General features: G+C 44.0%; 1 protein-coding gene across 1 annotated transcript in view; it reads left to right on the plus strand.

Moving 5' to 3' along the window:
- Window positions 1–27,026, plus strand: part of RRP15 (ribosomal RNA processing 15 homolog) — a 198,749-nt gene that overhangs the window by 17,891 nt on the left and 153,832 nt on the right. The window contains exon 2 of the mRNA XM_069608581.1: window positions 11,687–11,952. Coding sequence (XP_069464682.1) covers window positions 11,687–11,952 — 266 coding nt within the window. The remainder of the gene's footprint in view (window positions 1–11,686; window positions 11,953–27,026) is intronic.

A 27,026-nucleotide genomic window follows, 5' to 3' on the forward strand; every position in this document is an offset into this window, starting at 1 on the left:
AACCTCAACAAGTGGCCTGCAGGCAAAGTACACATTAGCTGTGTGCAGAGGTCGAGACGGTCATGTTGTATTCTGCAATGACATTGTCCACCATTTTAGCTCACGGTGACTTTTACACAACAAATCCTAAAATGGCGGCTTACATGGATTTAAGGTCAGGACCTTGCAACTCAGATTTCTTTCGCAAGCGACTTTCGAGCAGCTTGGCGTAGGCTAATATTAATATATTTATTACAATAGGAGGCGCGATATACTTTCTATTTCGACACTGCAGCTTCTGAAAAAAAGAAAATGACCCTGCAGTGCCGGTTCTTGATCACAGAAGTTAAAGGGAATTGGCGCCGCAGGGACACTGCGTGAAGGAAAGGTAAGTAGGGTTTGGTTATGTTGGGGGTGTGGGTGGCGGTGTGTCGTGGGTTTGGGTTTGTAGGGGTTTTAAATGCGTGTTTGCATGGGAAATGTGCAAACCTTTTGTGGTTCGCACATTTCTCATGCAAACTTTTCCGTCGCTGACTTTTCCGCGACAGAAAAATCAGGCAGGTCCGAATAAACTATGAATAGAAATCCCATGGTGACAAGTGATTTTGCCAGCGTCCGCTGTTTCAACAGGATACAATAATCAGACCTGCTGTCAAAAATAGCCAGTTGGTTGTACTTTTTCGGAACTTATTTGGTACCTTATGGACTACTTATTTTAACGATATCTGTCATACCCATACAATTGGTAGCGCTGAGGGACAGTTTCTTCATCTATCCCTGTTAGATAGGTGGTATACCACTCCCTACCCAGGGTCAAGCACTCCTGCTAGGGTCAGGGTGTTCTTCCTCTAGGGACAGTCAGAACATTGTTTTTCCAAATGTTGCTTTCTTAACATGATGCACTGGCACCACCCGTGCACCTATTCAAAGTGGGCTCGTAGGGTTACCTACTATTTCTGCACGTTTAAAAGCGCATCTTGTTTGTCAATTTGGGAGGCACTTTTAAATGCAGAGAAACGCTCCCTGATTTGTGCCAAGTGGTGAAAAGGTCATCTGAATGGACGCATTTAAGAAGCGCCCATTCAGATGTCCTTTGTGGATTGGGCTGCTCTTTAAGTGATGAGAGGTGCCAGCGCATTTCATTTCTTGAGTCCAGAAAAGTGTTGGAAACTGCCCTGTGAGTCTTTTTTAAAATAAAGATGTTTTGCAAAAACAGCTATTTTTAAAAAAAAATTTTTTTTTTTGCTGGTGTTTTTGCAGAAACTGTGGGATCGCAAAATAGCTATAAGCTGGAGGGTCTGTTTAACTTGTGGAATTAAAAGGCTGCAAGTTTTATTATAATAAATCAAACATTTTATATCAACATCCAATCATTACATTCTTTACAGAATAGGAATAGCTGTCGTGAATTGTACTTCCAAGCACAAACCTGTGTGGGGGTGGATCCACCCACTGCCATATTTTATCTGAGTCAGCTTTCACTTCCATTACTTTGCATTTGTCCAGCCTCCTTAGCTATTTCCCCTCAGCTGCTCGCATGTTTGTGCGGATAACCACTGGTGTGGCTGTAAAATATGCTGTTGCTTTAAGCTTCTAGTGAAGGGGCAGAAGCAGCCGAGATTTGTATTACCAAAGTACCTCCTGCCATTCGACAGCCTCAAGTTGCTTGTCCCATCTTTTCCGTTTACTTGTTGCATATAACATTGATCAGTCTCGTCGGTTGTGTAACCGTTGCACCATTTAATGGGTGTGCCCACCTTTTCTGTTTATACCATACCTGCATGCCTAACGACAACGGAGCTGTCCCAAAGCTCCAAATCATAAAATCCTGTAACCCTCCACAGATTCTATATTCACCTTCTGTACATTACCACTGTGTCTTTGTGTGAGGTTGGTGCAGCTACCCCTTCTATTTCATTGTAGACCAAGGGTCTCCAGGGGCAATCCAAGAAAAATAATCCAAAAGAAGGGCACAACGTGCAGGAAAAAAGAACTTAATTTAAACAGTCGACTGGGAGAACAAACAGCTCAGTAGGCCTGAACTGTAATTCATTCTCAACGCTGCCCAGATGGGCTGCAATATTTATACAAGGAAATCTCATATTAGCATAATTTGTCAATAGTTACAATTTAGGGGATGTAGGTTGTCACTGGACCCTTATAGGTTCATATGCATTACATGTCCTGATTGGATCAAAACATTTCCTGGAACATCACCCTCAACAGCCCTTCATGACCCTTTACCATCCGTCCCCTCAATTACATCATCTGCTGACCTGCAAAAACTCTGGCATGCCATTGGTTGGTGCCCGCTAAGGTGCAGGTTGATAAGTCCCTCAATGCGTATTGGACCCCATCGTTGGGGACGGTACGAGCCACTGCATCTCGCCAAATCTATACAATGGAATTATGAGGGAACCACAACAAGGTTGGGGGCATTGTTACAGCCTCTGCCCCCTTCACCTGTTCGCTCTCAGTCTCTCCTGTTGCATCGTGCCTGCTCTAGGCAGAAAACGCTGCTTGGTGAGATTATCTAGCATTTTCTGCGAGTGTCAGCAAAACTTCAATTCTGCTGTGAGCTGTGGCCTTTAAAAAACAAAAAAAATGGATTCTGTCTAGTCTACCATGGGACTATTAAAATATGGCCAAACTGTTATTCGTTAATATACCTAACCCTTAAATTCATAACATACGTTTAAACTAAATATTACAATTGCTGTACATGTACTTTTCATTGCGGCAGCCGTATTTACCTATACCTAGTTACTTTCTAGTTAAAACTGCAAATGCATTTGGGGTTTGTCAGGCTTGTTCTTCCCTTCGCAGCACCCTATTCCCTAATGTGTGGCGCACTAGATGTACTATGCGTGCATCGTAACATCACCTTTCACATTACTTTTTGGCGTTACTTGTTTATCTTGTACATGTACCCCCCCCCCAGCTTGTGAGTGTTGGATTTGCATATTCACATCATTAAGGTACCTTCTGCACATCTCGTTATCTGTTGTCTCTCGTCGAGGACCACCGCCCTGTGGCAATTTCTGCTCTGCAGTTAAGCCATTGAGGTAATTCACTCCCTTTATGCCGGACAGAATTCTGCATGCACTGTGCACCTCAGGATAATGTCTACCATGCCATGAGAGGTCAATCGTGGAAAACTAAAAACCATCCTTAATATTGATACATAGTGCTGTACTTGCCACATGCCTTGGGCAAAGTTGGGTCCCACTTATCCAATTTACATCCCCACTCAAAATGTAATGTAAGTCTTCCTTAGGAAAACCTACCCTGGTAAAAATACCAACGAGGGCCTTAGCCACTGCCTGAGCAGTAACAGTTCTCATAGGTATGGCCTCAGGATACCTGGTAGCATGGTATACCACAACCAATATAAATCGGTTGCCTGAGGAAGTTGGAGGGTCTAGGGGACCAACAATTTCAATCCACGCCCTCTCAAAAAGGACTCCCACCACAAGGTGGGGCACTAAAGGTTCCTCATTCTTGGATCCACTCTTTCCAGAAGTGTGGCAGCTCCTACAGAATTTATCTACATCAGCCCCCTTCTTGGGCTAGTAGAAGTACAGAGATAGCCTCTCTCTTTGGTCCTCTTGAAACTTGAGTGATCAGCCAAATGGATCTCATGTGCTAACTGTAGGAAGTTCTGTCTCACCTCCTGGTGCACTACCGGTCTCCTGTAGTACCTTGGGGTCGACTCAATTGGTTCACTGTAGAGGAGGCCAACCTCCCAGTAAAGTCTATTCTTCCTTGGCTCTTGCCTTTCCAGCTGGGAAGTTGTCTGCTGGCGCAGACCTTCTATAATGGACACTCTCTTTGTCCTCTGCTGAAGTCTGCCGTAGAGGGTCTACCTTGTGCAAGTAAGGTTTACAGCTCAGGATGGTCTCTAGGATCCAGATCGCCAATGCAGGGAATGTTTTCTTCCAGCTCTGTGTGGCCAGTAGCTGATTCCACAGAATTTGGTTGGTCCTCCCACTCAGCATCAGCTGGGGGGGGGAGGGTCACTGGGGTGACCTCGGACAGTCCTCTAGGGAAATGTTCTTTTCCTATGTACAGGTTTAGGGTTACAGACCTTTCTTTTTCTCAGAGATCTTGGATTTCTCCTTTGTCTCTTTTTGTTAGGCAAGATTGTATGCAGTACCCTTTGGGTGCACTACAACAACCCTGACCTCCTGGCAATAGGAACCCAAAAGTATGTACTACACAGGTTGGTAGCGTGCTGAGCAGCCAGTCCTATCTCAAGAGGGGTCAATGTGAGCTGTAGGGGAGTTACACAGAGATTTCACAGTGACAAGTATTCAAATAAACTTACACACAAGGTTTCTTGATTAAACAATTATTACTTTATTTAACAGTCAGTATCGCAGTAACAAACAAATGCACTCCGAAATACATACTCGGAGTTTCCCGAAATCAGCAAATACCCATTTGGGATGGCACACGGACCCTTCCTACACCCTCAGGTGACTTCCATAGTTAGGAGACTGTGGATGTTAATATATAACTGTTGCATTTAGGGCAATACTTATGAGTATGTCAAAGAAAAAGATTAGAATGAAAACAGAGATCTCACAAATATTCTGAAGAAGGCAGGTACATTTGGTAACCCCCAATGCAAAGACAGTTAACCCCTTCCTGGAAGGAGGGCTAAACGCAGAGTCGGAGGGAAGAAGAGTTATTCAGGGAGCCAGGCCAGGCCAAAGTCAATTGGACAAAAGTCAAGGTGAGCTGAAGAAATTCTTGCAGGTAAGTGAAAGTCTTGCACAATGTTTTAGAAGTCTTTGTAGCATAAGAGGAAATCAAAGTAGGGCCACAAGCTGATTAGGCATGTGAGGTAAAGAAGCTGATAGCAAACCTACAGGAGCAAACCAAGACACTGAGAACAAGTGAGGCTATACAACAAGAGGTAAGTTCTCTTAGGTTAGAGGAAAAGGGCTTTGGCTGGCATTTTGTTCTGTGCAGCTCTGCACATTCTGTTTCCTGGGCCTCAGTCGTGGGGACAAGAGGGAGGACATCTGGAAGACTCCTGCACTGCAACGGGACGGTCAGCGACAGAAAAGGACCAACTTCTATTCAGTGGCACTCTGCGGTTTCAGCTCCTCGCATCGAAGCAAATAGCACTACTGTGGACTATTGGCTGTTGAGATGGGCTTTCCTTGCACCTGGGGTCCAGCACTCTGTTGGGTGGCTCGGTCAGTCCTGCTTCCTGGGAGTCCGGAGGATCTACCTGGAGCCCTTGGCCAACTTAAAAGCAACGCACACAATCTGGAGTTCCTCTTGCTGGCTCTTTGGTTTCCAGCAGCAACTGCAGTGGAATCGCAACCAGCTTCGAGAGGATGTCCAGGTGGCTTACTTTGGAGTTGATTGGTCCCACCAACTCAAGGGGAGAAGTCGTCCTTGCAGGGCTTCTCTAGTCTAAACGAACAGTTCAGGAGTTGCAGCAGGCGTCTCTTCCAAGTTCTTCTTCGGATTCCTTCGTCCAGTGGTCGTCTCTGCTTTCCAAGCCAAAAACCCTCACCTTTTATGCAGCTTGCTCCCCTTCATTCCAGCCTGCCTGTCAGTCACCCAGCAGGGTGCATTCCTGTCTCCTAGGAGACTAAGCACCGGGAGTTTCGGGCACTCCCTCACTTTCTGCCCCCACCAGACACCCTTGAGCCAGAGGCGGGCTTCACTCGTGAATCCGGCCAAAGACAAAACAAACAAATGGACCAAACCTGGGTTGTCGCGCAGAGTAAATCTCAAGAAGGACCTTTCCACAAAGAAAGAGCGAAAAAAGACCGGGGCCATTTTGACAAAAATGGCACCCTTGGGTGCTTTATTGCAGCTGTGAACAAAGCATGCGTTAAAAGCACACCACGGTAGTTAAAAGTAAACCTCTGCCACCAGCCATTCATCGATGAAAGGGTAACATAAAAATGTTACATGAGAAACTAGACAAAGAGGGTACTAAGTAACCCCTCCAGCACCCTATTGCAAGATAGTGTGTGCTGGGTCTAGAAAGTTACAAAATCTAAGTAAAGTCAATTTCACTTTACTTCTCTTGGAAACAGTAGTTTATCCAAGAGACGATATTTAAACCTTTGGGAAATCTGAAAGACTTCCCTGTGCCACTGCACTGAAGGTGCTGTGTGACACAATGTAAAAGATGATGCCTATGGAGTTTGTCAGACTCCACAACCAAAAGAAACACAGAAAACACATAGAATTAAAAGTACAAAGTCCCGAAGTTCAGCAAAAGAGCTGTGGGTCTCTAAGGTGGGAGAAATGTAGCACTAAACTGAAAATTCTCCTTAACACTTTTCTTTTCTTGGAAGTTGAAGGGTGGCCTTCCTGTGGCCTGGAGGTATTGGAAATCTCCTTAACCTCAAACTGAGAGTCTCTTAAGGTTGCCTTTCTGGTCAAACTTGTTTGCTCCTGCTTCTTATTGCTGGGGGCCCTGGGGGTACTAGACAATACTCCAAGAGTTCTCAAGTCATTTCCCAACAGGACTCTCCGTGACACTTCATTTTGTACACTAACAGGGAACCTAACAGTCATGTTATTGCACTGGGTGAGAGCTGGCAGAATAGGAACTATTTGCATAGGGCCTCCTACAAGTTTAGTGGGACCTTTGGGTGCCTACGCCACATCCTCAGGTTTGAAAATGCTTTCATCAACCACTGTAATGCTTGCACCAGTGTTTCTGATGGCAGGGTTATCCTGACCATTTGAAAGCACACTGTCCTTATAATATTCTTTGGTGTTATCTGTAATGGATATTCTGTTGTTCCCACAGACACAGGGACACTAAAGATACATTGGCTTGAACTCCAATGGGGTCTTCAGCCAAATATTGAAAGTGTGCACTTGCCATTTGTGCTTTTCACTCAAGGATGAAGGCTAAGGAGGCAGTGTGGACCCCTGGAGGTTTACCCTTACATCCGTGATCCCCTTTCACATGATCTACAGCCCCACATAAAAAAACATTTCCCAAATGTTTTCTGGAATGGGGTTTCTGTTGACCTCCTTCTGGTTTGGCACCAGAGGGTTCACTATACCTATCAGGTTTCCCATAGAATGTACCCTTGTTATGTGTTCCATGTAATAATGTCCCCTCAAAAATATCGGCATGCAAAAATATCGCCGAAAAATGGCCGTTTTTTGTGGGGACATTATTGCATGGAACATGCAGGGGACACCCCCGCAACCCTCAAACCCTTTATTTTGTCTTTTATGTATTATTTTTTTTATTTTTTTTTGGCTGCCCCTGTCCCTATATATATGGTCACCCATATAATATCGCCACAACCTTTTCCCAGCGATATTATATACGGCGACCATATATATATGGGGATAATAATACCTGATACCTTGTTATGTGTGTGGCCCTCATTTGGATGGTGGGAATTAGAATTCTCTTTACCCTCTTTCTTCTGCTGCTTCCCCTCTTCCTTCTTGTGAGTGGAACCAGAGTCTGTGAGTTGCCCTGTTGGCTATCCATAAATCGGCAGCTTGCGCTAGCTTTTTAGGTTCAATTTCCTTTGAGTCAGCCAAGTGCTGTCTCAACTCAGGATAGAAGGCATCAAAAATAGGTTCAAGCAAAAAAAGATTTATCATTCCTTCAAAGGTGTGTACTCTGTTCCCCTTAACCCAACCATATACGTTTTTCAAATACTCACATACCCAGCTAGCCCAAGGGGTACCATCAGTCTTTTTGAGAGTCCTAAACCTCTTAATGTACTGGGAAGGAGATTTCCCAAATCCGGATATTAATGCCAGCTTAACTAACTCATCCTTTCTGTCACTGGCACCCAACTCGTAACACCATCAAAGCCATTCAGGGGGAGCCATGGAATCAACTCATTCTCACTTATTCCTTGTGGATTATAGGTGTATTCAAGCGTACCCAGCCAATCCAACACATCAAGTTTAGGTTTATACATACTCACTGCTTCGTTAGGCAGGTGAGGCCTCTGGGCACTAGTAGACACTGAAAGGGAAGCAGAATCAAGGGACATCCTTTCTCATCTCCAATTCATGCTGCATTTCTCTTTCTCTTAGTTTCATCTCTTGATGTTTTTCAGCTTGGACATCCAGTTTCTTGAACTCCACTATAATCCTAGTCTGTCAAGTGAAATATAGTCTTGGTTTAGATTTGGATCTTGTGGGGCCACAATGGGAAATGACTGAGGTACAGGGGCAGGCTGTGGAAGAGGGTGGCTCCCTTCTGGAGATTCCCCTCTCACCCCTGACTCCTCTTGCAGATTGGAGTTTGACTCTAAGCTAGCATCCTCATCATTAGCTACCACATTATATTGGTTAGGTGTTACAGGCACACTACCCAAGCTTTGGTGATTTAAGAACCTTAACATCAATTCAATTTTTTTTTCCTTTCAGAGTCAGACCCCTCTTTCAGTTGTTCTACTGTCAGGCAAGTCAGGGCTGGCTCATTAAAGTTATCCATATTTGGCATGTTACAATTGCTTAACTTTGTAGTGGAACTTAGCCTTGTGGCTGGTTTAGCTGGGCACAAGTACAACAAATAGTCAATGTAAACACTCTACGCCAATCCCACCGCCTGCCACCAGTGTTGGGTAAGAATTGATGCATGAGACTACACAACATTTATCTGCTTGGTATTAGGTAACCCACCTGTTGGTAGTGTGACTGAAGGGGTACATATGAGCTGTAGAGCTGTACAAATTAAATTTGTAAATACAAGCAGCCAAGTAACACTTACACTGAAGGTTTCAGTTATAAATAAATATGTATCTATTTATTTAACATCTGTTTTTAAATATGCGTTCTTTAAAAAGGCAATTCATGTAACAAGGTAAATATACATTCAAAATACTATTCAGAATCAAAACAAGTTGATGGATGATCTTTGGATATGATTCTTACACAAGTCCTGCACCCTGAGGTGACTTCATCATAAGGACAGTAATGGCATTTGTATATCCTGAAAGGACAGCCAGCCAATCAGGACTGGTTGCATTCAGGCATTCCTAGAGACAAAGGACAGGGAAGTTTCGGGATCCTCCCTCACATCCTGTCCTTCCAGAGGCGCGCTTCTGGGCTGATGCCCGCCAAAGGCAAGACAAGGGGCTCAAATCTAACTAGACGCACAGAGTAAAACCCAAGAAAGACCTTGCATACAGAAAATGGCGAAAAAAGAAATCTGGGGGTCTTTTTTGACAAAATGGTCACCCATTGGTGCTGTACTGCAGCTGGGGGTTCAGCGTGTGGTCGTAAAGCACAATTGTAGGACAAATTAAATCACTACCACCAGCCATTTAAAGTAGTGAGGATAACATAAAAATGTTACTTGAGAATGTAGGATATGGGGCTTGTAGGTAACTCCCAGCACTCCATGTAGGATGGTGTGTGCTGGACCCACAAATAGAAAAGGTAAGTGAAGTAAATTTCACTTTATTCTTGTGAACGGTAGTTCACCCAAGAAACGGTATTTAAACCTTAGGCGAAATCTAAAGGATTTCTCTGGGACACTGCACTGAAGGTGCTGTGTTTCACCATACAAAAAGTAGATGTCAGACTCCAAAATCAGGTAAAAACACATGAGCGAGTGAGAAAAAGGTATCATTCACTCAAGGGTTAAAATTTAAAGTCCTAGAGTCCAGCAAAATAGCTGGGGGCCTTTGAGGTTGAAGTGAATTAGCACAGAATGAGAATTCTCCCTAACAATGGGGATAGGCCAGTGGAACAGGTGCCCTCACAACCCTGTTCATGCCATGTTGTACTGCTGCCTAGCATCCTCTTGCAGGGACACCGGCTAAATATTATTTTGTTGTGCTTTTGTTCTGAACAAGTTCAAACTCCCTTTTTTGAGAATACAGTTGCCCCCACATATCTGTGAACCAATTTATAGATGCCGTTTGTCCACTTGTGTACACGCTGAATAAATACCATTAAAGCAGGCATGAAAACCCACTTCTGCCAAATGCGAACAAGGCCATGGGGAAATAACTTGCAGCGTCTCTTTAAATATACAAGCCTTTCAGTGTCACCTAAAAGCAACATCTACCGGTTTGTAGCCAGGCGCTAAGGGACAGGAATTCCAGCTCGTCCAGCGTTATAAAATGCACCAGCCAAATTTTATTCAGACTTAACAGACTGCTAAATAATAACTGGAAATTGGGCCAATTCAGCCATGATGGGGTGGGGAGGTTCGTGCGTACTCTAATCTCATTAGTGAAATAATTCAATAAAATACCTGTGCTTCTAGCTAGAAAGAGGGGTGAATAATTCAATCGATTGCGTGCAATTTGGACCCACGTTGAGGGAAAAACTGGCCTGCTTGGTTTAATTCCATTTGTACTGTAGTCTTACTTTACTTCATTAAGTGCCTGAATTGGGGGTGGTGAGTAAAGGCCCTTAACCGCTTTCCTCGAGTTTCAATTTTTGCTTTGCAAAAGCTAATATTTCACTTTGGCTGGGTGAGTTACGCATTTGTAGCCGGTTCGGCCCAGGGGTCGCAATACTGAAATGGGGCTTCAGCGGTCTAAGGTTTTTGGAGGGCTTGCACTTGCTCGAAATAGTGACATTGTATTGGGAGACAGCGGAAGCTATACATCACCAGGACTACAGTTTTTCATTCCTGAGGTTTAATTTCACAAATCACTGGCAATCTGATTCTTAAATCCAATTATAACGTTCTAAGATTACAACTTCCAGAATCCATTTACTTTGTTAAATTATAGCATAAAACTTACTGTAGTCACTGTTCTAGACGCTAGGTACACAGTGAAGCAACGTTGTGCAATAAGAAACTGAAAATCTATCTTGACAAAACAAATAATCGTGGTTCATCTTGCTTTAGGTCCGTTTAACTCCTGGCATGAAATCCAACCTCTTTGTACTATACACCCCAAGGAGTATGAGCTGGAATATGGTACCAATTTGGCCCCTGCGGCCGTGTTGTTGCGCATCGGGGTGTGGTGCAGACTGAGGGCTGGATGGGGATCATGATGGCGCTAGATGGAGATCATAATGGGAAAACTTCCCAACACAGGGTGGAATTGTTGGGGTAGAGGCAGTTGCTTGTCAAGGACCACACTATTGTTGAGTTTAGGTTCACTTGCATCATGCACAGACCATTAATTCACACATGAGTGTGAGTGCATTTTTGTGTGGGGCTAATTGTTTACAATTGGAAATTTTGCAACCTGTAATGTATTTATGCTCAAATGATCAACCTCGGGAGAATGAATGGCCGAGGCAGCCCTTCCTTGTGACGTGCAGGCTGGCTCCATGATTGATGCACGCATTTATCTTGCTGAGTTATCTTCCCGGCTTACCGCTAATTTGATAAATATAAAGGCATATGAAACAGTTACAGTGGCAAGCGCCAGCAGCCAATACTGGTGGCTTTACCAACTTTCATGGTTCTGGGTGTAGAGGTGCACCTATATATCAGTGTTCAAGTTTTGGTGTGCAGTCACTTTCATCATTTTATTGTGCGCAGCCCTTCGTTCCCAAATGGGGGCGCGTGACTTTTGTGTGTGGCTAGTAGCTTCAGACTTCCAATTTGCACCCTGCATTATGAATATTTAGTCTTTGGCAAACTAGCACAGAAATAGGAGATATTTTGCAAAAAGGGCCTAGAAGGAAGACTAAGTATCCTTAGTAAAATGTACATTTTGTCAATTAAGTATTTTTATGATTTAACATTGCCCCTACTCGTTAATTTCAGATTCTGAAGGTAGCACAGGCCTTGCAGACGAAAGCATTTCTTCAGATGTGGACGATGCAGATCTTGGAAATACTGTGAGTGATGGAACCGATCAGGAGGCCGATCATGAAGCTGAAGAGTGCCCTGGCGCAGGTTGGGCGGACGCTATGGCAAAAATTCTAAACAAAAAGACTCCGGACAGCAAACCCATCATATTGCTTAAAAACAAAAAACTGCAGCAGGAGAAAGAAAAGGAGCAACAAGAAAAACTGGAGAAAAGGAGACAGGTGTGTGAAATATAAAAAATGCTGAATGTTCTCTTTGATTTTTTCTAAAAATCACAATATCATTTTAACATTGTGGCTTATATATCCAAACAAGCATCCACGCTGGCGTGCAGGGTTTCTCATAAGCATTGTATGGCGGTGATAGCATGCTTGATTGTTAATGTGAACGAATGCTGGTATTTTTTCTTACTGTCTTCCCATCAGATGTGCACTGGGGGGGTCGAAGTGCTGTTCTTGTGAAACTCGTAGGCCCACAATGCCTCGTCTCATTATCTTTTTTTTTTGTTGTTTTTTTCTCCAGTTTTCTTGTTTTTCTTTCTCGGGAAGGTTTTACATTTGTTGATTTGTACATCGTTGTTGTTGGGCACTGCATTGTGTATGAAGCTGCTTTTCCATACTCCCCTCCAGTGGCCTTCACTGCTTGTTTTGGTGGCAGTTGCAGCGAAACCACTCCTACCTCCTCATTTGAACCATGTTCAAGACCCGGGTGAAAGTAGTTACTTAAACCCATGCTGTAACCTGTTTTGGGCCTCACAAACTCTCCACTACGCCTTTGTTCGGGAGATCTTTGCACAACCCTCTGGTGGAAAAGTGTTCCCGAAAAGAAAATACCAGACTCTCCAATGATAACTCTAGCAGTCTAGTCAGGCTAAACTTCAGGCGAGAGGAAGGCTAGAATGGAGGTACAATTAATCCCAACAGACCACACAAAAGAATAAAGATTTTCAAGAATAACTTACAAAAAACTCTTATTAAAGACATGGAGGCTAGCATTATGCTTCTCTTGCTTTTATGAAACCTAAAAAAAGGAAGCTCGGCAGCAAAGTATTTTATGCACCTGACTACGGGCATAATGTAGGCATCAACAAGGTGCAATAAAATATCAATGAACAAAACATTAAACGTGAGCAAAATTATTCCATATATATATATATATATATATATATATATATATATATATATATATATATATATATATATATATATATATCCATAAGAATGTCTCTAGAAGAAAAAGAAACTCCACTTCCCAGGAGGCTTAGGCAGAGTTATAGTAGGTCACCCAACATGTGACGTCAATCCTCCAATAGGCATGCAGCTGTCCCTCCAAATAGGCACTAACACAGAGGTCTTCAAACAGGGGGGCGCGGCCGCATCCCAGGGGGGGCGCCAGAGCCCAGCATGAAATGTGTGTGTGTGTAAAAAAAAAAAAAAGATTTATTTTTTTTTTTTTTTTTTAGATTGGAGGAAATGGGAAGAGGGAGCTCACATGGTCAGACTGGACCATAAAACGGTCTTAGGCACCAATGATAAAATGGCCAGCAGTTGCAAATGGATATTCAGTCCTTTAGTCACAGACTGTTTGAATAGTACCCATGGGTTGTTTTTTGTTCAAATGTAAACAAATGGTGATATTTAAAGAATAGTTATTCAGCAACAATGGTCAAAACTACTAGCTGCATAGTGAAGTAACTCCTCAAACTGGCCCACATTGGCCAAAAAAGTGGCCCATTTTGACTGGCCGACACTAGCATTTTGCATTTTTGGTACGGTCATCGCCCTATTGCCCTATAGGCCAGTCCAAGCCTGCCAGCTCATCCATAATGGGTGAGGGGGCGTCCACCCACTGGCCACCTCACCCATTATGGAGGAGCTGAGGAGCCAGCCCAGTGAAACACTGAGCACTCCCTCAGCTGCTTTTTCCAGCCGAGGGAGTGTTCCTGGGCTGGCTGAACTGTCAAAGGGAAACTGTTTGCCTTTGACAGTTCATTTCCCCAGCCGCACATGATCACTGAGCCATGCAACGCTGGGGGTGTTTTGCTTCGCCAGCCTTGCATAGCTCATTGGAAATGCTGGCTGGGGTACTGCATGCATGTATGTGCGAGGGGGTGCTCCTGCGCCTCCTCGCGCATACGGGCAGAGCAACCTGGAGCGGGGGCATTTTAGCAACCACGCGCAGGCCCCTTCAGAAGGTAAATTTATGGTGATTTATTTTTTATTTAAATGTGTATGGATGTGTATATGCTTGTGTTATGGGATTGTGGTGGGAGCAGGATGGGCGGCAGCTCTGGGATAGTGGTGGGAGTAGGATGGGGAGAGCCCAGGGTCTGTACTGGGAGTAGGGTGCAGTGACGGCACGCAAAAGTTCATAGCGATTTCTACATACTGCCCATCAGGCACTTTTGGGGGGGCCCGGCCTGCCCAAACTTTGCTCAGGGGGGGCCCAGGCCAAAAAAGTCTGAAGACCACTGCACTAACATGATGTAACTTCCTCTTTCGAGGCCATCCAGAAAACCATAGGAATGAAGCTGTAAGTTGGGGACGTACTCCAGGAAAAACCAGAACAGATCCGGAGATCAGGTGGACTTGTCTGTAGTCCCTGTCGAAGGAATAGAGAACGAACTAGGATTACTTGATGCATATGATAACCCTATTCCTCTTGCGAGGGTGGGAGAGAAATCGGTGTGTTACGCAAAATTACATAGCTTGTACAATGGCAATTTCACCCAATGCAATGACATTGAACAACTGTACTCCAGAGTAATGTACTCTAGTCGGGCGGGATAATTCTCGCCTCCGTGTCTTTCATAGAATTAAGACTTTCTTGTAAGTTATTTTGGAAAATCTTTATTGTATGTCAAGACCGGAGGCTCACATTATTCTTGTTTAAAGCTTGCTTACCACAATGGATGCAGGTTGCTCTACCAGTTTCAGGTAGAATTGCTTTGAAAGTCTTTGGAATCCATGGCACCTCTCACTGAGTGAGCGCCAGAGTGATTAGTATCTACTCCTGCTTGAGATAGAGTCCAGCGTGCCAGTGGCGGAGCGGAAACCGCTCTGTGGGGTTTGCGCAGTGCTATCAATAGTTGTCCGTTAGGAGAGGTCTTAAGAGTCACCTGTTCATAGACCTTTATATGCACTTTACCAGACAAAGCTTGGGCTGTTCTCTAAAGGCAGGATAAGAGATTACTCTGGAATTGCATTTTGTCCTTCTGGATATGTGAAAAACTATGCCATCAGGAGAAAAGGTCCTGGCTGCTAAATAGAGAGCTCTGACATCAGAGACCCTTCTGCAGGAGACCAAGCATAGTAAGCTTGCCGGAAAGAGCATTGAGTGATAGCTCCTCATTATGAGGCCAAGAAAGAAAAAGATTGAGCACCTTATTAACATCCCAGAACTTGACATAGCGGCACCGTAAGCTGGATACCCTTGAGCAATCTGCAAACCAGGTGATTTTCTCCTGCTGGGACCCGTTGCAAGAGGTTGTGGCCAGCTGAAATAGCAGAGCGGTAAGCATTGACCATCCTGTAAGCAAGACCTCGCTCAACTAATGAGGCTAGGAAATTCGGAATGTCCTCTATAGGTGCCAAAACTGGATGGAGCCCTCGTTCCAGACACCAACATGTACAGGAGTTCCAAGAGTTGGAGTATCTCTTGAAGGTAGCGGGGTCCAGCTCTCCTCGATGAGACTGATGGCTTTATGGGCTGTCCCTGGAACTCTCCATCTTGCCCTGAAATCATCCAGGCTGCTACGGTCGGCAACTCATTGAGGAGAAGGGGGTGGCGTTGCCCTGTCTGACCCGTTAGCAGATCTAGAAATTGGGGTAGAAGGATTGGAAAATCAGAGGAAAGTTCCAGAATAACTGGATACCAGGTCTGAGATGTCCAGACCGGGGTTATGAGGACCAGCTCCGTTTGTTCCTGATGGGCCTTGCTATCATGGGGAAGGGAAGGGGGGAGGCGTAAAGTATCCCTTCCGTCCTATGCTGTAGAAATGCATCTGTTGCAGCAGCTGGATCCGGTCTCCAGCTGTAAAACTCTGGGAGCTGGTGTTGAGGCAGGAGGCAAACAGGTTCTTGGACATGGGGCCCCATATCTGTTGGAGGCGGAGGAAAATCTCTTTGTTGAGCCTCCAATCACTAGTCAGTGGAATGACGAGAGTGCCAGTCCGCAGCTACGTTCCTGAGCCCAGGGAGATACTCCACAGTGATGGAGATCGGTGTTCCAGGCACAAATGCCAAAGTCTTTGGCTAGCTCCGCTAGAGGTCTTGATTTGGTGCCACCCAGGTTTATGTACCTTACTGCAGAAATGTTGTCCATTTTCAGTAAAATGCAACAACTCACTCTGTCTCTGGCAAATGACCGTACAGCGAAAGAGCCCGCGAGGAGCTCCAGACAGTCTGTCCATTTCCAGCTCCTGTGGAGATCAAGTCTCCCCCCCCCCCCCGTGGCTACTGTGCCGCATCTTGCTCCCCAACCAGAGCGGCTGGCGTCTGACTGGATCACTATGTCCGGGGTGGACCTGAACATGGCTCTGCCATTCCAGGCTTCCATGTGCGTGAGCCACCAGATGAGTTCCGTTCTTGCCTGAGGCGAGAGTGTCGGACGTTGAGAGTACGAAAGGCTGCGCCCAAGTGCTGACTTTTCAGTCTCTGCAACTCCTGGTAGTGAAGTGGGCTTGAAAATATTGCTTGTATGGAAGAGGATAGTAGACCTATTACTCTCGCTAGCTCCCGGAGGGCAATGATATTCCTCTGAAGAAGCCTGTGAATCTCCCGATGTGTTTAATGTATCTTGGTTGCAGGAAGACACCGCTGCGAGATCTGCATATCCACTACGAACCCTAGAAATTCTAGATTCCTGGATTGTCAGAGAATCGATTTCGCCCAGTTTATGAGGAAACCAAGGCTGTGTAATAGATCTATGGTGAGTCTGGCCTGCTGTTCTACCAGGGTTTGAGATTTGGCCATGAATATGATGTCGTCTAGGTAGATTGAGTCTCATACCCTGCTCTCTTAGATGAGCTACTACCGGCCTAAGAAGCTTGGTACATGCCCAAAGGGCCAAGGAGAGCCCGAAGTGCAAGCTTGTACACTTCCCAATCCTGTTTTTTCCTGGAGAACTTCAGGTAACCTATGTGTGCATGCTTTATGGGCACTGCCAGATAAGCATCCTTGACATCTAGGCGGACGAGCCAGTCGCCTGGTCTCGATGTCTCGGAGCATGTGTGTATCCCCTCCATCTTGAAATGGCGGTAGACTATGAAGTCGTTCAAAGCCCTGAGGTTCATCACTGGACGTACCTTTTGCTTCCTGCGAACCAAAAATATAGGCCTGAAAAATCTGCCCTGACTCTAACAAAGGCGAATTGTCAGTTTCTGGTGTAGACTGCGTACCTTGCTGTCTAGCGCTGCTGCGTCTGCTTTGGACATTGCTATCTGGGCGGGTCGACTCGCTTGGAAGGGTTGAGCGAAGAACTCTAGATGCAAGCCTTGAGCTGTGTCCCTGACCCAGGCATCTCCTGATAAGGAATCCCAGGCTCGCGCAAAGGGAGCTATTCTCCCTCCTATGGGTGTCTGCGACGCCTGCGCTGCTATGATTACACTGACCTGCTGGTTGTTGTTGGGCTGGATATCTTGCAGCTCTTCCTCGTCCTCTTGATGGTAAGCTGGTGTCTGAGCGGTCTTGCCAGAAATTGTGCTGATCCCTTGAATGTTGAGGTCTTCTATCAAATGAATATCGGCTGGAGGAGCGACCCCTACCTCGTCTGGCCTGGGAACATTTTTTGGTGGCAAAGACCCTTTTAATGGATGCCTGCACCTTGTCTTGTCTAAGGCGGTGAAGGTACCTATGAATTTTCATGAAAGAATCCCCAAATAGCAGCGCCCGAGCTGCCGCTCCAGATTCAGTGTCTGCCAGCTCTCCCAACTTGGAATCTGTTTTTAGAAGGATGCCTTTCCTGCGTTCAGTAGATAGAGCACAGTTGGCGTTCCCAAGCAAGTAGAATGCTCGCTGGGCCCATCCTGATAGAATCATTGGGTCAGTTGAATTGCCTGCATCAATAGCCGTTTCGGCCAGGTCCATTATTTTCGCTAGGGGCCTAGTAATGTACAGGACCCTGTCTTTCCAGGCTCTCCAGGCATGATCGATGCCTTTCCTGGGGTCCTTGATGTTCTTCCCTAGGAAGGTAATCATTTTGGAGTCGAGTTCCGGAGTTTAGAGCCACCTTCCCCGGAATCTCTGGACGAGGACATTCTGATTTGAGACTGGCTCATAACTTCTTTATCCAGGGGCAGATGTAGCATGGCCTTGATGTACTCTGTGGCTCTCGATGGCGGTTCCCAGTCTGTAGATTGGGGTGTATCAAATCCTCTGGTGCAAACAAATGTTCACCGGCTGTCCTCTTGGGAATGGGGGCTGCCACATTCCCCGAGGTAGAGGTTCTTGACCCTATAAGTTTGATTGTCCTCTGCCGAGGAGATGGGAGGGAGAGCTGATCACCATTATTGTACTCCCCTATCCGCCCTCCCCCTTATCCTGTTTGTCTGTGCCCTGCTGGTACACCTCGAGGGTCTGGCACCCCTATTGTCTTCCTCGGAGTGAGAGGGTCTATCGTTGGAGGGGGCCTCCTTCCTAGTCAGAAAGGCTTTTTAAGCCTGGAGAAGGCATCTGAAATAGCAGCAGTGGCTTGCTCTGGCTGGCTCAGGGGGAGGTGAGGGGCAAAGAGTTTTTACTCTTACCAGCCGGAGTACATCCCCCATCAGAAAGGTGCTTTCTTTTCTGTGTCTTCTTCCTCCCTAGTGGGGGTGTTTTCTGCAAGTGCTCTTCCATACTGTCCAAACGCTGCTGGATGGGCAAGAGTAGAAATGGCCTTTTTGATGCTGGGTTCCACAGAGGATCCTAGTACTTTTTTTTTTTATTTTATTTTTTAAATGTATTTATTTATTTAAAAAAAATTTAAGCTGTCTGCCATAGCCACTTCATCGATCTGGTAAACCTCCTTCTCATCCTCTGACCAACCTTGGTCTGCCTGAGGGGAGTATTGGGCTGCCATAATGATTAATGTAATCCTTTAGCACCCTTCTTCTTTTTCTTTTTTTTTTTAATGATGCTTCTTATATGTTCAGTGGACAATTAAACCTGCCTTCTGTCCACCCCCCCTGCAGTTAAATGGAAAAGGATCTATATCCCTTTCTTCAAAAAAAAAAAAAAAAGAATCAGGGAAAAAAGCTAACTGAAATGCTCCTGAAATAGCTGCGGGCGCTTGCTAAATCCGTTAAACAACGGAAATATACTGTGCGAGCACCGTACAGCAAAGGAAAGGACCAGGAGCAGGGGGCTCCCCCTTGTGGCCACGGCGCCACTGCAGTCCCAGGAAAAGCTATGCGCAACCTCCCTGAGCCTGATTTGAGTTGGGGAGGTGTGCCCGGGCTACTCGCGAGGGCTCTGAACTTTGAACAACGTTCTCTGACGCCAGCAAAGAACAGCTGGTGTCGAAGATAGCCGATAACCAAGGCAGAAAGAGGACGCAAATTACCTGGTCCTCACATAAAAGGCAAACAAATACTTAACAATTTATAAAACTTAGTATAACGTCACAAATCTAACCAGACTGATATTAAAGATATCAGCATGTAAAATATAGAGTTTATTGATTAACCACAGTAAATGTACTTATCTCCTTGCTGTGAGCAGCAAAGAAAGAGGAAGTTACATCATGTTAGTGCCTATTTGGAGGGACAGCTGCATTTTTATTGGAGGATTGACGTCACATTTTCGGTGACCTACTATAACTCTGCCTAAGCCTCCTGGGAAATTGAGTTTCTTTTTCTTCTAGAGACGTTCTTATGGAAAAGTTTATTTTGCTCATGTCTAATGTTTTAATTGCACCTCTTTAATGCATTATTCAGGGGTACCATATAGAAGTTAGTACAGACTTCCTATTACATTAAAGTATGATAGATAATTCGTATTCACACAGTACAATTATGAGGTTGCACACAGGGGGGCACAATGTCCAACACTGCCAGGATGTTTATCAAAGTACAGGATATATTTTTTGTCGCCATCCCTGGGCCCAGAAGAGCATATTACACACCAAGGGGGAAAAGGGTAGCCTGACCGTGAAATTGTGTATATCCTTGGACCATGGTGGAGTGCACAAATTTAAAAATGGCTAGTAAATCAAAGTCTCTAAAAATCCAGATATTGGTGAAAAACTCAAGGGTTCAGAGAGGGGGCTTTGGAAAACTGCCACTATCCAGGTAGATGCAGCTATGCAGTGATATTATCGAATAGAAAAACAACAAATGGATGTTTAAACAAACCCAACACCTAAAAATAAAAAATGTACATATGTAGTTGAGAATGGGAATAGTCGTTTTTGGGGTAGGGGTGAAGTATTTAAAAAAAGTGGGGGGTGGGAGGGAGTACCACCCCAAAAACACATTTATTTTCTTTTTAAATGTTTTGTGTTTGTTCAAAATTCATTCTTTGTTTGTGAAAGAGACCTTCAGAACCCAATCCCGGGGATTCCTGAGGGTGAGTTTCTTGAATAACCCACCAGTCCAGGGCACTTAAGTACTAATGGTGTTGCTCTCTGAAAACCCCGTTCCAGGAAAGCAGGACAGCATGATGAGTAAACACTTCTTTTTAGAGAGCGAAATAAACGGTCATGTCACCCAGCGACTTCGACTGTGAGCCAATGACTGCCCAAAAGTACAATACTCCTTCATAGTAGTGGCACACACCATCCAGAAGCGGTATCAGCGGTTGAAATGGCTCTCGAAAGAAAGAGGCTCAGCAGGCAAACGTGGATAGCACATCAACAAAAACGTTCCCTGCAGGAGGTCAATGGTGGTTGCGAATCAAGATGGCCCAGCAAAGCTGATTTGTCAGGGTATTGACGTCCCTTCTAGGTGATGGCTGCTTCTAAAAAAAAGTCTGAATATCCTGGCGATGAACTGCAGTAAAACGGCACCTAGATGGAAGGCCTTGCCCAAGCAAATGAGCAGCAGAATGATGAGGAAGAACCAGGGAGGGCACCCAGCACTCAAAAATGCAAACCGGAGCATAGGCAATAGACGCCAGTCCCACCAGTATGGACAGTCTCGGTCTCAAAGTCTTTTGCAAAGGCATTCCGGTGGTAAAATTGCTCAGCAAGTAAGCCAACCTGTTTACCTTCCAAAAATATAGCAAAACTGAGTTTAGAAACGAGCCCCCCCTGACTCGGTCTACATGTACTTTCACTCATAGGGGCTGGCCCATAAAACCAATAGAGGGTGATATGATCACTGCAGGACACACAGGGCCTGCTAAAGAAGCACCCCTGGGCCTGGGAGCCTTATGGGATATGGGGACTTCACTAGATCCCTAATGAATACCGAAATAAATTAGAACCGCCCCCCGTCCCCCAAATAAAGGGAGGGAAAATTGTAAAGAGTAGGGTTCCCATAAAATGAGAATTGACAGCATTTTTTGGGGTTCTGCAATTAGCTTTTGTACAGAAATAAACTTTGGCAACATCCACTGTATGAAGAAACTTGTGTAGTCTGAAAAATAAGCGGTCATTCTTAAATGTTTGTGCCCACATGCATATGAGGTTGCGAACATCCATCGCCATCTGCCTGGTGAGGTTGTTCTACAGTAGGATACTGTTTAGAAGTATTGCAGAGCTGTCTTATCTCTGAATGCATCCTTGTCAGGAAAATGGGGCTCAGACGTACATTCAATTACATTAGCAATATGTCCAAGGATATAACATTAATCTTGTGAAAAATGGGGCCTGGTTGGGAAAAAAGAAAGCTCCTTTCTCAAATACACAAGTTGACGCAGAGAAGCGTTTACACGAATTCCACACTTTTTACCCTACCTTCCATGTATCTCTCCCAACTGTACTAAGACTCTAGTTATCTGCACCCAAGTGTAAGTGATTTCAATCCGGCACTCGCCCAAGTCAACGCCTAGCATGTAATGCACAACTGAAATCCTTATTTGTTTTCGTTTAAAAGTTCTTTATTCTGAACGATATACCACTCATATCACGCCCCTCTCCTGGAACCCCCTGGTCATACTGAACCAGGAATCAGGCTGGTTTGCAAAGTAAAAATATTTATGTATTTACAATTTTTAATCACACTGTTTTAATGGGTACACAATAATCACCTTGTGTATTAACTCTTTAATACACAAGGAGTAATAGTGAGCACAGAAATAATACATTTGTGTGTGTGTGTGTGTGTGTCCCCCAAATAAAGGGAGGGAAAATTGTAAAGAGTAGGGTTCCCATAAAATGAGAATTGACAGCATTTTTTGGGGTTCTGCAATTAGCTTTTGTACAGAAATAAACTTTGGCAACATCCACTGTATGAAGAAACTTGTGTAGTCTGAAAAATAAGCGGTCATTCTTAAATGTTTGTGCCCACATGCATATGAGGTTGCGAACATCCATCGCCATCTGCCTGGTGAGGTTGTTCTACAGTAGGATACTGTTTAGAAGTATTGCAGAGCTGTCTTATCTCTGAATGCATCCTTGTCAGGAAAATGGGGCTCAGACGTACATTCAATTACATTAGCAATATGTCCAAGGATATAACATTAATCTTGTGAAAAATGGGGCCTGGTTGGGAAAAAAGAAAGCTCCTTTCTCAAATACACAAGTTGACGCAGAGAAGCGTTTACACGAATTCCACACTTTTTACCCTACCTTCCATGTATCTCTCCCAACTGTACTAAGACTCTAGTTATCTGCACCCAAGTGTAAGTGATTTCAATCCGGCACTCGCCCAAGTCAACGCCTAGCATGTAATGCACAACTGAAATCCTTATTTGTTTTCGTTTAAAAGTTCTTTATTCTGAACGATATACCACTCATATCACGCCCCTCTCCTGGAACCCCCTGGTCATACTGAACCAGGAATCAGGCTGGTTTGCAAAGTAAAAATATTTATGTATTTACAATTTTTAATCACACTGTTTTAATGGGTACACAATAATCACCTTGTGTATTAACTCTTTAATACACAAGGAGTAATAGTGAGCACAGAAATAATACATTTGTGTGTGTGTGTGTGTGTGTTCAGATCAAATAGCACTGTGGTTAAAGGTTCCCCCTGCACACCCCTCAACCCCCAATAGGCAATGTAAAGAGATAGGAGGAGAGAGCAGGTATTCAGCAATGGCAGAATTTGCACAAAATATCAATACCACTTTCCCCCAGCAAACACAAGAGAAAACGGAATTGAGTGGCAAGCTGTCGGAATGGTTTTAAAGTTATTTTGGGATGGATTGGCAAAAACACTTAATATGGTCTAAATTGCTGATTGTTATAATTCTTATGGGTGCCGCTTTGGATAGTTGCACACAAACACTAGCAATGATTTAATACCAAGAAACAATTTGAAATCTGAAAATTGAAGTTGGAAGCACTCAAACTGTTTTACACGTGTCAGAATTTCCCTAAAATGAAATTCGTGGCAAACATTTCACTGCACGATAACCGCGATAAGGGGAGAACCATATGGATTTGGGATGCAGTTTTAGATGCGATTTAAAGCTGTGGATGTTAGCTACGAGCAGATGTTTCTAGCACAGAAACAGTTATGGACTTTTTAGTGGAGGTAGTTTTTTTCGAGATAGGTGCATAATGGAAAACAGGAATACACTTTTAAAATGACTAATGGGATTTCTTACACTAGAGGTTGACTATGAATAAACGAATACCACACAGAAATACAGCCACTTGATCAGGGTGACTGCCTGCATAGGAGCTCGCCTTCTTCAGATGAAACATTATCAGTGTCAAGATAGTTTTAACAATACTAGCACAGGGAAAGATGGGATGGTTTGGATGGAGTGTTCAGACAATTTAAAAATATTTCTAACACAGGTTCTGAATACCAGAGAGGATGGGTTTTAGACAGGGATTGACTATGGACAGTACATATGCTAGTGACACAGTTCTTTCTATAGATACTCACTAGATCTGTTTTTAAACGGAGTCGTCAGGATTCTGGTCGGGGAACTGGATCTGGTTTTAGGACAGACTGCTGGGCACATCGGATTGGGTAGCGTCAAGGCGCTCTGGTCACCGCACGGCACAGGATTGGATTGGATCTGCCCTTCTTGGTTATGATGGAAATTATTTTCAGCAGGCAAGCAGTACAGCGCAGCCCGGCTGTCTTTTGGTTCCCCTTAGAATTTTGGGATTTTGGTTCTGGAGCTTGAGGCCTAGCTTAAAGTGGTTCCGCTATGCAATGGGACTTTCTGCTTTGCCAAGTTTATGGAGTCTGGAGCAAGGAAGATGTAAAGTCAAGCAGCAGGGTGCTCCGCCAGCATCGGGATAGTAGGTGAACCTGTCTGTCCTTATCTGCCCTCTGCTTTCTCTATTTATGCTATGATAAAGGGTGTGTGTGTGCTGGTTTAGCCTAAGCTTGCCCCTTTGACAGGCGATCGATCAGGGTCTCCTCTCTGCCTTGATAGGAGGAGAAAAACAGGGTGTCACCTTAATGGTGTAGGTTTGAGGCTTGGAGTCCACCCCTAGCCTCTTGAACACAAAATCTACTTTTGACACACGACATATTTACACATGAGTAACCTCTATAACAATCACATATACAGATTACATATTTTGTGTAGCAGCTACTCCTCAAAACTCTGTCGCTGTGGGATCTTGTGTCTGCTTTTCACTGAATTTCGCCCTTTTCATCAGGAACACAATGTCCAGTTTATCAGCAAATTTCTAGAATCGTGCGCGTATAACATGGGCATAAATGTATAAAGTTTCATACTTCTAGCAGAAATACATTTGGTGTACAATCACATTTTCTGCCGTTTCTTTCCAGAACATGTCACACAATCTTTCCGCCTCTTGAAATGTGCAACCAAAATTTTATTTAGATTTACAATTCTGTTCCTTTTGTATTTCTGACGATTAAGTGGTAAGTTGGAAGTCTTTAAACAAAATGTTCTTTGTGAATGTTCAGCCACAGATGGCTGTTTGGGCCGCCTCTTTTTGTCTCCCTTCAGTTCAGAAGTAGTCTCCTCCCTGTTCTCTTGGCAGAAGCCATTTTATGACTGTCCTCACACCTAGCATTTCCTGCTTTGCAGTTTACCATCGTTTCCTTCCCCACTGCAGACCAGGTTCTTCCCAAACCCTTTAATTATCGCTTTGGTGTGATTTCCTGGTGGAAGGAGAGGCCTTGCCTCTGTGAGGAAAGCTGTTATTCCAGTTTGGTAGCTTTAGCCAGCTTACTTTAATTGTTACTTCTGTTGAATTTTCCCTTAGCACAAAACAAACTTTTGGGATCAAATCACAGCTAAATACTTATTCAAGATTTTAAACTATGGAATCAAAACAATTACAAGATGGGTTACTCTCAAAAACAGGCCTCTTGGATTGCAAACATTTTATTTCAGTTTATACATGTTTAAAGTTTAATCAGGCAGGCTACCGACTGCTATCATTCAGGTGGCCCAGGGTACTGCACCTAGATTTTGACAGATTCACAAACATGGCACTTTTGCTGTGGAAATCCCTTGATGCTTTCAGCTTTTCAGGACATTGTAAGTTCACAATGATTTCTTACACTAAGTGAATTGTAGCACCCAGCAAGAAATTTGGATGTTTCAGGGTGTTTCGTATCGGCATTCTGCAGTTTCAGCAATAAAGAAAAATAATTTAAAGCAAGATTTTGGGGTTTCCTTTAGCAAAGCACTGCTGCACTGCTTTTTCCTTCTCTACTCCATTTTCACATGTTGTGGAGCTCAGTGACATGTTTCAGGAGTGAGATCTCTGTTCCACCACTGACCACATGCATGGCAGATTGGGCAGCCATCTTTTTGTGCTTTGCAAAGCGCGATTTTCAGAGGTTTTGGCGCGCACAAGGGTTTTGCAGCCCTTTTACAATTTTTGGCACCATCAGAACAGTGATGCCGCGTGGCAGTGCAAAAGTGGGTCAAAACATCGCACAAAGATAGTGCTGGCCAAGCAGCATAACAATCCCTTGATCACTTGCTTCCCTTGTAGAGCCAGCAGGAAATCTCCAAATGGTTTTAGAGTGGTAGTGATGCATTACAAAAACTACTTTGGCCCTTGCATTACTCACTGTCCCAGTGATGACCAGTAAGAAGGTTAATATGTGTCTTCGCTTTGGCGAAGCAACCAGATCATGGAGGTCATGCCATCTACATTTGCTATTTTATTATTATTTCTTTTTACAAGTGAGGTTTGGCGCTTGTTGGGGACAGTAAGTCCAACTAAGGGCTTCATGAAACAATATCTGAGGTAGTGCACAACTTCACTCTTTGTATTAGGCTGTACCACCTGAGAACATTTGGTAGCATAGACAGAGCAGCCAGGCTTATCTTAGGAGGGGGAGAGGGCTGTGTCTTAATACAAAGAAATTGTAGCATATATATGGTTCAAAGAAACACTGACACACTAAGTATTATTAAAAAAAAATAGTGGTTTATTTTAAATACAGTAGGCAAAGATAAACCCTGGGGAAGTAAGTACTATTAATATAAACTCAATTATAAAAAACAACTCAATACTTATGGTTTACAAACCAAAGTATAACCTTATTACAATAATCAGTGAATGTGAATCAAACCTATAACTCATTCAGAATGGCGTTCAGCTATTTTTGGAGAGTAAAACCAGACCAGGTATACTTACAAAAAGTAATTCAAGGGCAGTACACCCTATTGGTCATAATACAGTGTTAATCAATTATAGAAACACTTGATTAGACCAACACTGTTGCAAGGATATCTCTATTTATTTATATGTGTAAAGCTATATATCTTGAAACATAGGTAACTTTGTTCAATCAAGAACGGCTACAGTTACCACACCAATGTTACTTTTACAAACCTAGTTCAGAGGGAGTAACTTATCTTGTATGCTACCTAAAGGCCTTGAGCTTCTCAAGGATATGTATGGATACAGTAAACTATTTTAGAAGTTCCCAGAAACAATGCAGGGAAAGCACAACCCAACAGGTGAATCATTTACCATATACTCCTCTAACAAGCCAGGACTTCAGTCAGGCAAGTAAGAGGACTTATTTGAATTCACTCAGCAACATTTCAGTTTAAGAAGAGCAACAACAATTCAAGGTAAGTAAGTAACTATTATACTTTTCAGAGGGGCTATACACAACTCAAGGACAAGTAAGGACCTTGTGAAGCTATTTTAGAAGAGCACTAAAGCAATTCAGGGAAAGCACAACCCAGTGTTAAAAGTTTAGAAGAGCAGCAGCTATTAAAGGTAATTAAAGCCCCCCTTATCC

This window comes from Ambystoma mexicanum, chromosome 4q (assembly GCF_040938575.1).
Source record: "Ambystoma mexicanum isolate Mex_15411 chromosome 4q, UKY_AmexF1_1, whole genome shotgun sequence".
Taxonomy (NCBI): Eukaryota; Metazoa; Chordata; class Amphibia; order Caudata; family Ambystomatidae; genus Ambystoma; species Ambystoma mexicanum.